The sequence below is a fragment of the Jaculus jaculus genome, chromosome 19 (assembly GCF_020740685.1).
Source record: "Jaculus jaculus isolate mJacJac1 chromosome 19, mJacJac1.mat.Y.cur, whole genome shotgun sequence".
Taxonomy (NCBI): Eukaryota; Metazoa; Chordata; class Mammalia; order Rodentia; family Dipodidae; genus Jaculus; species Jaculus jaculus.
In genome coordinates, this window is record NC_059120.1 from 15,273,477 (window position 1) to 15,286,764 (window position 13,288).

Here is a 13,288-nt window from a genome sequence, read left to right on the forward strand (position 1 = left end):
CGAGGAGTCAGTGCAAGGTAGAAAGACTGTGAGATATGACTTGCATTCTCCGAGAAGTAAATGTTTGGTTTTCTTGAAAGCTGGAGAGCAAAGGATTGACACTGCAAAGCAGGCAGTGGATGAATGGTTCGGTGATCGTGGACAGCACAGTGGGGAAGGACACTTTGTTTCTTGTCACTTGGACGACACAGTCACCCCAAATCCTTATCTGGGATCCCACTGGAAAGAGCCAGTCTGGCTTGGTAATGGACACAGCCACGAAAATGGCTTACCTCCAAGTCCCAGGTACTGCGCAGGTATGGAGCCAACTTTCTTCCTTCTCACAACTCAACAATATCAAGGTGTTACAGATAGTTATAGCTTAAAAGAGAGATAGAAAGAAAAGGGGGAGCTAGAGAAATTGCTCAGTGATTAAATGTATTCGCTCATAAAGCTTTCCAGCCTGGGTTTGTTCCTCAGTGCTCACATAAAGCCAGATGTACAAAGTGGCACATGCATCTGAAGTTTGTTTGCAATAGAAAAAAAATCTGGCATATTCTCTCTCTCTCTCTCTCTCTCTCTCTCTCTCTCTCTCTCTCTTTCTCTCTCTCTCTCATCTCTCCTTGCAAACAAACACAAATATTTAAAGGGGAAAGGCACGGTGGCTCACATCAATAATCCCAGAACTCAGAAGGATGAGGTAGGAGAATCACAGTGAGCTCAAGGTCAGCCTAGGCTAAAGTGAGACCCTACGTCAAAAAAAGGGGGGGGGAAGCATTGCCTTAACAAGAGAACAATGAAAAATCTTCATCCTATGAAAAGCCAATTTACAAGTCAAGAGAAAGGAAATTAATCATATTTCACCCTAGAATAAAAGGGAAGACTTTTGAATCACATAACAGGATTTGAAATGACCCTTGATGCTTTGGACTATGAAAACTATTTGCCGTACCTCACAAGCCCATCCCTGAAAAGCCCAGTCAGTGATCAAGGAGGACGCAGCTTTCAGGCCTCATTGTTGGATTTTCTTGACAGTGGGAACTGCATAGCTAGCTAGACCTAACACATGACGTTTGCCTGGACTTGGAATACACTTGTATCAGATAGGCTTCTCCTGGAGGTGACACTGAAGTTAGGTCTCTGTCACCCACGGTTACTCACTGGCCAGTATCTGCCTGTTTTGGTCAGGTTGGCGTTTGGAAATACAGTCTGCAAGCAAGCTCACAGACTCTGACTCTGACTGTCACCTCCCGCCCAGCCAGTGCCACTCTGCCTCCAATCACAGTGACCTCTAGAACGAACAAGGACACCGGCAAATTCCCCAGCCCCATGATAGTTTATGCAACTATTCGCCAAGGAGCCTCACCCATCCTCAGGGCTAATGTCATCGCCTTGATTGAAGCAGTAAATGGAAAAACAGTCTACCTGGAGTTACTGGATAATGGAGCAGGTAACCACCAAAGGGACTGAAAAACATGTCTTTCTTCTTCCAGGAAATTGCAGGAGGGTGTGGTCTAGCAAGGACAGTTAAAAACAGGAGGCTCCACCCTGGAGAGAGGGGCTGAAAGAGGTCCCTGCTTCTCCCCAGGGGCTGTATTCTAAAACATTGGAAAACACAGAGAAGGGGTCTCCTTAGCTGATGTACAAGTGTAATGTACTAGTGACTTGAACTTCAGAGGGTCAGAGACTCCTGAGATTGATCAGAGCCCCAAACTGAGGGAAGGAGTTAAATTAATAGCTATTTTATCAAATCTTCCTCCTTTCTTTCTCCCTCTCCCCCACCACACACACACACACACACACACACACGTGCATCCTATATATAAATATAATGCATATATTTATATGCAAAGATTATATATATACATATATACATATATATACACATATATATAATATTCATTTTTGTCTTATCCTCACCACACAGTTTTTAGATATTATCTACTATCCCTTCATTACATGTAAAAAAATATTTAAAACATCAGGGATAGATTCCAGAACAGTTCTATAAGATGCTTATAGCTATACAAGCTCATTTAGCTCACTCCCAAAATGAAAAGTCTGCCCCTTTTTCTTGAATTTAAGAAACATATAAGGGAGAAAGAGAACTCTACATTTCTTTGCAGAAGGAACATGTCTATATACTGTGATGCAAGAATCCTTATTAGAATGAATTCTGTAGGCAAATTCCTACCCAAAGTTACCCTGAGGTGAAGTTATGACTTCTTTTTCCCTAGTCATAAACATAGAGCAATGTGATTTCTCTTGACACATAATTACTGAGTAGACAGTTTCTGCTATACTGGTTGTGACCTAAATACATGCCATGGTCTCTGATTTCAAAAAGAAAAAAAAAAAAACAATTCAGACAAAGATATACACAGAAAAAATACCTCCAACACACACATATGCAATTGCGCACATTTCATGTTCAACCAAATTTCACTTAATCAAGCCTTAAGGTCTCTTGAAAATAATTCTGCATTTCTCTTTGCTTTGAAAAAATTGAAACCACGCCTGGATTATAAATACACAAATGCCACTGCCTTTAGGATGTTCATGAATTCTGTCACTCCTTTGTCAAGGTGCTGATGTAACCAAGGATGATGGTGTCTACTCAAGGTACTTCACAGCTTACGACACCAATGGTAGATACAGCGTAAAGATATGGGCTCTGGGCGGAGTGAACGCAGCCAGACAGAGAGCACCACAGCAGAACGGAGCCATGTACATGCCTGGCTGGATTGAGAATGGTAGGTAATCTTTAGAACATACTTGACTTCAGTAAAAAGCTTGGGGCCGAGAGAAAACTGTTAAACCCACGGGGTAGACTCATGAAGCAAGTAGTTCTCAGCCTCACCTCAGCCTTCCTGACATTTGGGACCAGTTAATCCTGCGGGTTGAACACTCTCTTGTGCGTTGTAGGGTGTGTGCTGCATCCACGGCCTCCACGCGCCAGAGTTCCTCAAGAGCACCCTTCCACCCAGCTGTGACAATCAACAATTTCTCTAGACATTGTCCATTGTCCTATAAAACCAATTAGACAGACCATAGCTTTTTTTAAAAACTGGATTGGTTCAAATAGTTCGAATCCATCTTTGCCAGATGTACATCTGACAGAGGATTAAAATCCAGGATATACAAAGAACTCAAAAAAAAAAAAAAAACCAAGTAATAAGAAATCAAATAGTTCAAATTCTATCCCTCTACAAAACAAACAATAACAACAAAAAAAAAAAAAGGAAAGCTCTCGTTTTGCTTTTTGCTTCCCTTTCTTCTGCTCCTTTTGCCTCCTTTTTGGTCCTGGGAGAATAGTAGACAAACCTACTAACCAACACCAGGCACCCATTTGGAGCCAAGTGGGAACCAAGCTCATGAAACAGTGCCATGCGACTTAAGTGAAAACACTTGCTCTGGACAAGAAAGATAATTGGCACCAACGCAAAGTCTACCAGGCTCCAGAACGGACCTTCCTCCATCTCCCCTGCATCTTGGAGCAGCTTTTGCTCACTGAGGTGGGAAAGAGAGCAGCTTCCCAAAAGCTTCCTGGTGTCCTTTGCCTTTAATCCCAGCACTCACGAGGCAGAGGTAGGAGGATCGCTGTGAGTTTGAGGCCACCCTGAGAGTATGTAGTGAATTCCAGGTCAGCCTGAGCTACAGTGAGACCCTACCTTGAAAAAATAAAAAAATTAAAAAATAAAGCTAAAATGCAAATATGGAGAAAGTAGAACAAAATTCCTAAAATAACAATAAAGGTAATGCTTGGAAACTTAGGTGAATAAGTACCAAATAAATGGGAGAAATTATGATACAATATTATGTAAACGATAGAGATTTCTTGAGATGATTGGAGGTTAAAACAGAGGAATAGTAAGTCAACCTTATAGAAGATAGACAAAAGGTGAGGCGGGGAAATATAATTCCAGGACAACTGTTAAGAGAATAAATTCCGAAACATGATCCTATTAAATATCAGAAAGTATCTGTGAGATAAAGAAATGTGATTTTAGCCAGCCACAGTGGTACACGCCTTTAATGCCAGCACGTGGGAGGCAGAGGTCGGAGGATCACTGTGAGTTCGAGGCCACCCTGAGGCTACATAATGAATTCCAGGTCAGCCTGGGCTAAAATGAGACCCTACCTGGAAAAAAAAAAGTAATGTGATTTTCTCTTTGCATGTTTTCCCTTTTGCAAGCTGATTAGGGTGGTCTTGCCACAAACATTGAAAGTGAATTGTGTCAATGAGAGGAACGGACAGAGAAAGATTAGAAAAAAAAAATGAAAAGGAAGAAGGTATAGCCATTCAGTAATGCTGTTTACCACATTTTGAGTAATTTTTCATATAGATGAAATAAAATGGAATCCACCACGCCCTGAGATTAATCATCTGCAAGACAAGCAAGTATGCTTCAGCAGAACAACTTCAGGGGGCTCATTTGTAGCCTCCAATGTCCCCAAAGCCCCCATCCCTGATGTCTTCCCACCTTGCCAAATCACTGATCTGAAGGGGAAAACCCAAGGTAACAATGTCATCAATCTGACTTGGACGGCTCCTGGAGACGATTTCGATCATGGAAGAGGTAAGCGGAGCATGGCGCGGGCCCTGTAAAGTGACTACCAGGCCAGCGGGGATGAGAGGTGAGGCAGGTATATGTGTAGGGATGCAGGAAGGACAGAAGGCAGAGGCATCATGTGTGCCCCTTAAAGTGACAGGTCATGATTTTTAAAATCTGAAAGGATGTTCTACTTAAAGAATAAGAGGGGGCTGGAGAGATGGCTTAGCGGTTAAGTGCTTGCCTGTGAAGCCTAAGGACCCCGGTTCAAGGCTCGATTCCCCAGGACCCTCGTTAGCCAGTTGCACAAGGGGGCGCATGCATCTGGAATTCGTTTGCAGTGGCTGGACGCTCTGGCATACCCATTCTCTCTCTCTCTCTCTCTCTCTCTCTCTCTCTCTCTCTCTCTCTCTCTCATTCTTTTTTTCTCCATCGCTCTAAAATAAATAAAACTAAGCAAAAATAATTAAAAAAAAAAAAAAGAATAAGAGGTCTCGGCTAGAAAAGAAAAATCTTAGTTTTTGATTTGTTTGTGTAAGTTTTTCCAAATGAGGTTTATAGGAAACCCCATTTCAGGGATGACTCCTAGAGAAAGGCTGGGAATCGCTGGCAAATTTCTTTGAAAGAAATTTCAAATCCTACCAGACTGCTAAGTGTGATCTGTAGGCTATAGCACGCACATTGCATCAACTCTTGCTGGAAATACAGAGCCGTAGGCTTTGCCCTAGACCCAAAGGGCCCGAATCTATATGGTAAGATCTCCTGAGTCCATACTATTGGAGAAATATTGACATCAATACACAAATCTACAAGAAATTAGATGTTATTAAACAACCTCTTCTCAATGCTCAGAAATGCTGACCAAGACTTTTTTTTTTAATTTTTTTTTTATTTGTTTATTTGAGAGTGACAGACACAGAGAGAAAGACAGATAGAGGGAGAGAGAGAGAATGGGCACACCAGGGCTTCCAGCCTCTGCAAACGAACTCCAGACGCGTGTGCCCCCTTGTGCATCTGGCTAACGTGGGACGTGGGGAACCGAGCCTCAAACCGGGGTCCTTAGGCTTCACAGGCAAGCGCTTAACCGCTAAGCCATCTCTCCAGCCCAGCTGACCAAGACTTTTAAGTCATGACCAATTCAATTTTATATTTATAACTTTGTTAGGCTAGCCAAAGGGCATATCACAAAGATTTTAACCTTTGTGAATATGGGTCACTGGTTCCATGACTTATCTGTAGTTTTCAGGGATGGTAACATAATTAATTGCCAATAGCCTTTTAAGAGCATGATGTTTATGATACAAATCACATTCCTAACCCTTTTTCTTCTCTTTCAAGCTCACAAGTATATCATCCGAATAAGTACGAGCATTCTCGATCTCAGAGACAACTTTAACAAGTCGGTTCAAGTAAACACTACTGACCTCATCCCGAAGGAAGCCAACACTGAGGAATTCTTCGTGTTTGAACCAAAAAACATCTTCTTAAAAAGTAACACGGATCTCTTCATTGCTATACAGGCTGTTGATAAGGCCAATCTGAAGTCAGAAATATCCAACATTGCACGAGTGCCTCTTTCTATTCCTCCTCCAGAGCCTGATAAAAAGTTGATTCTTGACCCTGAGATTAAGCTCAACATCACCATTCCTGGCATCAACGTTTTAAAACTAATGTGGAAATGGATAGGGGAATTGCAAATAACATTAGGCTTGCACTGAGTTTCCAGGAGATAAGTAAAACATTCTTTTCATTGTAGAATTTTCCAGAATGTATGTTAGACTTCCTGTAGAGAACGATATAATAAAATAGGAGCTAAACAACTGGGTACATGTCTATTAAAAAAAACTGTTCAAATACAACATGTTTAACTACTGCTTTAATCTTGTAATAATAATTTTGATGAAGTGTTACTTGTATTATGAAGTAGGAGTAAGTTTCAATCTTCCCCAGGAACTTAACTTTGCTGGCTAGAATTGGCATTCAACTGACGTTCATCCAATCGCTACTAAAAGTTGTTTGTTTTCTTTGGAGGATAGCAGATATGTCTATGGCAAGTTGCTTAAATATAAAAAGCCTGACTTGTTTTAAAGCTCTGGACCAACATTTCAGGAATAGGTTTTCTTCTCTCCAAATATGAGCAAGGGGATTGATGCATTTGAGGAAGGGACTGCATTGCTACCGTGTTGAGGTTTTCTTCTCTCCAAATATGAGCAAGGGGATTGATGCATTTGAGGAAGGGACTGCATTGCTACCGTGTTGAGGTTCCACAGGCATAAAAAAATGCATGTCCTGTGCATGAAATTATAAGAATAAGTGATGCTTAAAGACAGAATGGTGAGAAATAAAGAGCTAGAGGGAGCTACTAGACAGATATGAGGAGAAAAATGATATCGAAATAAATGTTTTTTTTAACTATTTGCTAACTGCTCTATTAATGGCTTATAAACATTACTTAATGCGATGCAGTTCATTCATTAAATATACTTCAGCCACTAACTATATCTCAGGCCTATGCTAAGGATGTAAAGATAAGTAAAAGTTGGTCTTTTCTCTAAAAATAGAGAGGAGAAATGGAGGATTTGGTTTATGAAGTCAAGAGGCAGGCATGAGCGGAGCTGTGCTGGAGAAGAGGCCCTCTGAGAGCTTTATGAAGGAATAAAAAGGGGTCAAAGGGGTCAGAGGCGTGACAGACAAATGAAAGATGAAGAAGAAGAAAAGGAAAAAACTGGGTATAAGTATAGACCCAGCCATCTGGACATCAGAATATGCACACCCCACAGCCTCCAAGAACTGGTTCTCTTGTGAAAAGTGTTGGAGGTTCTCAGTCCTTTAGTCTACGGAGTTCAAGATGTAGTAGCTCTCCTTATGATTGAAAATAAACTGTTTTCTACAGAGAACAAAATTTGTGTGCTGATTTATATATCTTCCTTCTTTCAAAATTGAATTTATGGTGCCTTAGTTTAAGTGTAAGCAGAATAAATATATAATCAGAATTAAAGAATCAGCACATCCAATGCACACCATGATATTCTGTACAATGACCACAATACAATGACAACAACCAGGTCACATGTGTCATTTTCAGCTATCAAGTAAGTAGGATGAAGGAGACATGTACTGACAAGATTAACAGAACCTTCAGTTAAAAGCAAAACAGAGGGTGGAGAATACTAGGGAGGCCCAAGACCCATCACAATGACAACAAAAGAAAGGAACTAGCTGGATGAGAGAACTCATCTCTACCGTATCTCCCAGGGCCTAGGAAACCTCACAGAGGAAGTAACAGATAAAATAAGAGAGTGCTGCTCACACTGTTAACCAGAGAACCCTCTTTGGGAAGAGGGCAGTAGATACTGAGGAGACTCAAAACTCATCAGAGTAGTAAAGGAGATTTATAACACACCCTCCAGGACTCAGGGAACCCTGTGGAAGAGGGGGCGGGAAAAACGCACTGTGAAGCCTTGTGCTCCCCACCGACCCTGACTAGAGCACTCACGATGCCACAGTGATTATGGAGAACCACGGAGATGGGCCCTCGGTGGAATGGGAGTGGGGAAAGAGGAGACATAGAGGGTCGCTCAATTTGTAATTTGTTCGTGTGTTAAAGTTCTCAATGAAGATTTTTTTTTTTTTAATAAAAAGCATGCCAGAGGCTCAGGAGGAGCTTCATTTTCCCTCATCCTGATACTTCTGAGAACTTCTGTCCATGAATCCTCAACACATTGTAACATTGCTGGACAAACCTTCAGAAACAGCCATACAATAATGACCACAGAGAACTCAATACAGCAATATCCTCTAGGAGGCAGAGCTCAGCACTCCCCAGGAAAGGCAACTATGCAGGGGTGCAAACACAGCAAGGAGCCCCCCCAACTTTACCCAAGGATAAAATTTGGAGTGAACAGATTTTATTTCCTTTAGGCAGTTTTCTGTGACTAATATTCTCACAGGTAAGTTTGTCCTAGGTATTCAAAGGTAGCAAGTTCTGAGACACAACAGTGATGTCCTAGATGCCAGCATTGTCGCTTCAGGGCACAGGCAAGTGCTTTGCCTGCCAAATTGGCAGGTGGCCGGTGGCCATCCTCTTGTGGAATGTACAAACCCAAACCAAGACTTGTGCCTGGTGAGATCCTCCTGATATTCCCCATGGACCAGTGAGCGCACGCCCAGCTTTCCTCTGTAGATCATGGCCACTACAGTTCAGCCTGCAGTGTTTTTGAAGAACTTATTCAGTAAGCTTTTAATTTCACATCTGAATATGCTACGGGATAGAGTGAGGAACTGCATAGGCAGGTGTGTGTGATTTGACATCTGAAGAGAAAAAGAAACAAATGCTAGAATGTAGATAAGATAAGCCAAAGGACCTTGGTTCGATTCCCTAGTACCCACGTAAACCAGATACACGGGTGGCACATGCATCTGGAATTCATTTGAAGTGGCAAATGTAGACAACAGCAAAGGAAAGCTTTCTTATGTAATCTGAATTATTGGGAGCTTGTTGTCATATGTGATTTAAATAAGCCAAAATTCCGACTTACGCCATCGCTGTCACATGTCGTTACATTTACAGACGGGGCGTGTGTAGGAGCAGCTGGGATGGTGCTCATGACACTTCTCTTTTCAGCTTCTCCACTGAGCCATTACTCCTGTGATCTTGGCTATTTTTATTATTATTCCATTAATTTATACCCTAGCTGCTTTTCTCTTCACCAGAGTCATAATACTCTGCCCCTCGCCTCCTCAAATCACTCTGAGTGGTATCAGAATCTATGTGAGTCGATAAATATCTTAGACAAAATTGTGTGGTGTTCATCCCTCCCCCCACCTTCACTAAGCTTAAGCTCCCTTACAAAACTGTAAATCCAAGTCTCTTATTTTGTACCCCTGCCCCCTCCCCACCCAGCCTCCAACCCCTCTGGCTTGCTCGCCACACCCACTGAGCTGGCTTTATGACCCTCAATACTCCACTGTGTCTTTCTCTGCTGTTCATCATCATCTTCTCTCCATCACCCCTACATGCCTGGTGCATCATTTAAGTCCCCCCTGGACAACTCCTTCATCTCCATCATCTACTTAGCTCTTACCACACCTGCCCTGACAAGAGCTAGTTTTGCAGCAAGTATATTATCTGTGGCTTGAAGCGCTCAATTGTCCATTTGACAAACATTGTAAGTACCCTCATTGTGCCCTAAGCCCTGTGGATACAGTGAGTAAACTCTGGGAGAGTTTATAGCCAGTAGCATGTAAACAAGGCAATAGGTAGTTCACTATAGTATGAGGACACTATTTCTGGGAAAGTACACATCTTAAAAACCCATTATTTTGATATCCAACACACACATAGTATTGCCAGCAAAGGATGCTTCCCCCTTCATGGTATCTGGCTATAAGTATAAAACAAGAGGAAAACCAAGACAGAAAAGAAGCAAAATGGTCCCTCCATTTCATCAAATATTGGTGATGTTTCTTAGAATTAGTCATGTTGGGCAAATCTACTGCCAACTGTGTTCTGGAATGGCTTCAGGCATCTAATCCTGCTTTGGTCCTGTGGGCGGGTTGGAGGGACTGTTGTTGTTGTTGTTGCTGTTTTCTTGTTATGTTGTGGTCTGGTGTGGGGTTGGGTTTGCTGCTTGCTTGTTGTGTTGTAGTCTGGTTCTGTAGATTAAGCTAGCCTCAAACTCATGATGATCTTCCTGCTTCAGCCTCCAGAGTGCAGGACACCCTGCTGAGGATCTTTTCATATACTGGAGGGTAATCTGGGGGAGAAGAGAGAGAAAGGAATGAAGGAAAAAAAGGATAGATAGATAGAGGAAAGGAGAGAGACTATTTTTAAGTTATACTTTAAAAAATAACCTGACATATAGCCTCACTGAATACCATTTACCACAAAATTCTGAATGGTTTCAGAGCTTCAAAGAAATGCCAAAATCTTTCCAAGAAAGGAGCTTCTTAAATATTTTTTGTTAGAAAAATTAATGAAAACAGAGACAACAAATCAATAAGAGTCCAGTAGCAAAAATTCACATAATCATGTAAAATCCTTGTAAATAAGAAAAAAAAATGTGGAGAAGAAATTCATCAAATTTGAAAGTGTATGTGGTATACAGTTAGTTAATGCAAGAGTAAAAAAAAATAATCTACTGAACCCAGTCCCTGGAACCCAGTACCCAAAAGGACACATATTAAATGGTTGTTCCCATGTTGACTGCCACTGAAGAGAAACCTTTTCCCAAATTTCAAGAGCAGTTCTGAGTCCACCAGGAGGGGCTGGTCAGCATGAAGAGCTGTGGAGTGGACAGCAGTCTTCAACTTTAGAGGGCACAGCCGGCTCTGTGGAACTCAGTATAGGAAATCAGCTAACTGGGGTGGGGGCATTTGGCAGAGGGGCATGATGGCTATTGGATCCAGGCTACCAGTCCAAGGGGCAATGTTCGAACATCTGAGGGTTGGAATACCATAAACTACCCCAATAACAAACACACAGAGAGGGAGGAAGAGGTGAATATTCTCAAGGCCTTGGCCAAGAACAAGGTAATGTGATATCACTGTTTTCAGTATTCCTTATTTTATCTGACAATGATAATAGCCAACATTCCTGATGCTTTCACTAAATGCCAGGTCCTAAGAGCTTCATGGACTCACATCTGGGCACACCCCTAATATATGAAGTTCCTAAAGCAAGAGAAAAAAATAGAAATTCAGATACCATCTGTCAAAATATGCAACTATTATCAGCAGGCTACCAAGCTATTAAAATGTCTTCATCTCCTATCTTGTCAAACATATCGGCGGAATGACCTGGAAGGACAGGTTCTAATTTAAACATCTTGAAAAGCTCTGTGTCATGCTGGCACTGTTAGCTCAAGAAAGAAAAAAAAAAGGAAAAAAAAAAAAAAAAAAACAGGGCCAGAGGATGTCCTTTTTTCTACCTAGCCTTTTCCATGCTGAATCCCAAGGGACGTCACACCCATGGGCTGTAGCCCTCTCAGTCCATGCCTCACATCAACAGATGCCCTTTGGCCACCCTCCCAGGCTGGAGGTGTACATACCTGTGATGCCATCAGCCCTCAACCGAATTATGCCTGGTACCAAAGTCAGTTCTGGCCCAAGAAGATCACAGGATCAGTTACTCGTCTGGGAATTTCAACTCAGGTGTGTGAAGTATGTCCAAGGTTGGGGGGGATGACATTCACTGGATGGGCACATTCCTTGGCCCTGTGGATTCTTCACCCCATCAAAAGTAGACGCGAGCAGCTATGTAACTTGGAGGAGCCAGGGCAAAACAAAAATTCAGGGCCTCTTTTGCACACACTAAGTCAGTATCATTAATATTAATGAAGCAGAAACCTTTTCCTTCTCTCCAGCGTTTCCCTCCAACTGCTTTTTATGATTTATTTAATGCTGTTCTAAGATAAGAAAATCAAAGTGTTAGAGAATTTCATTACCCATCTTTATATTATTCGGTGACGGTTTTAGAGTTCTATTGTTTGGTTTTGATTTTTTATTGCTGGTGGACTTTACTATGGGAACATATTGGATATTGGTCATGTTCTCACTGGGCTATCCTGTTACGTCCCCTCCCTTCCTACCCCCATTCCACTGAGGGGCCTCCTCAGTGGGGTTGTTGGTATTCACTGTGGGGTCATAAATACACCAATGTTTTGGATATATATATGTATATATACATGCATACATACATGTGTGTTCCTGGGTTCTTGCTCCGGGCTGGCCACAGTTCCCCCAAAGGCACCCCAGGCAACCGTGGAGACCAAGGCTGTGTGCACGTGATGAGAGAAAGAATCACTCACTCATGGGAGTCAGTTCCAGTGAACAGTTCTCCATTTATTGTCAGGGAAAATGGATTTATAAGCATCTGAGGGCAGAAAAAGGACCGTAAGGGGATTAGTGGGTTTAAAGATTGCTAGTCTATGGGAACATAGGCAATGGTGGGACAGGTGACCCAGGGTCTCGGGGGGGGGGGGTGGGGGGGGGGGGATGGGCTGTGTGAAGGTACTGGCTGAAAAGCAGTTTCCTAGGCAACTGGTCAAAGACCAGAGAGTTATGGGCAAAGCCTAAGTCTTATCTGAAAGTCCAGGTATCCCATGCTTGGAGAGGGAGTGGCCTTACTTCCTGCTTATCTCGGGGTCCAGGATTTTGTCCAGGGGTCCAGGCTCACTGCAACCCCCAAGGATGTGGGGAGGAGCTCCCCTGCCCATCAGGTCTCCGAGACATGACCGCAGTTCAGGCTGCTGCTTCCCCTCCCTCGCCCGGGGCCTCTGTGTCAGGCAGCTTAGGTCTGCTTTGACCCAGGGTCCTGCCAATGTCCGACACACACACATCCACAGGATCGTAGTAAATAGCCCAGGCTGACCTCAACTCATGGTGTTAGAAATGAGTCTGGGGTTTGAGAATGAGCGCACAACCTGAACACTGGCAAGGTCGTGTTCACTTCTGGAGACAGGTGCACCGCTTTCCAGGAGTTCAGGCAAGCAAGCACAAGCAGGAAGTCTGCTGGGGTTTGTATTCCTAACGTAGCCAGGGCCTGGGTTATGGCTGTGAGTCAGTTTGGCCTCACAATTGCATACAATTGGCTAAACTATGAAAACAACAGTTTCTAGGGGAACCTAAAGGAATGGAAGATTTGGGGACCTAAATAGAAGCTCTGGTTTCAAGGATTATTGACTTTTTTGGTCTCAAGCATGGATGATTTAGGAAGGGTTCCCATGGGTGACATCCTTCCAGAATTCTGTTTCTCT

At 42.7% G+C, this 13,288-nt stretch overlaps 1 protein-coding gene across 1 annotated transcript in view; it reads left to right on the forward strand.

Annotated features, from left to right (window-relative positions):
* Clca1 (chloride channel accessory 1) overlaps positions 1-6,250 on the forward strand; it is a 29,409-nt gene extending 23,159 nt beyond the window's left edge. Inside the window, exons 10-14 of the mRNA XM_004653658.2 lie at positions 81-296; positions 1,168-1,429; positions 2,565-2,732; positions 4,326-4,559; positions 5,871-6,250. Of these exons, the coding sequence (XP_004653715.2) occupies positions 81-296; positions 1,168-1,429; positions 2,565-2,732; positions 4,326-4,559; positions 5,871-6,250 (1,260 nt within the window). The remainder of the gene's footprint in view (positions 1-80; positions 297-1,167; positions 1,430-2,564; positions 2,733-4,325; positions 4,560-5,870) is intronic.
* Positions 6,251-13,288: the final 7,038 nt, after the last annotated feature.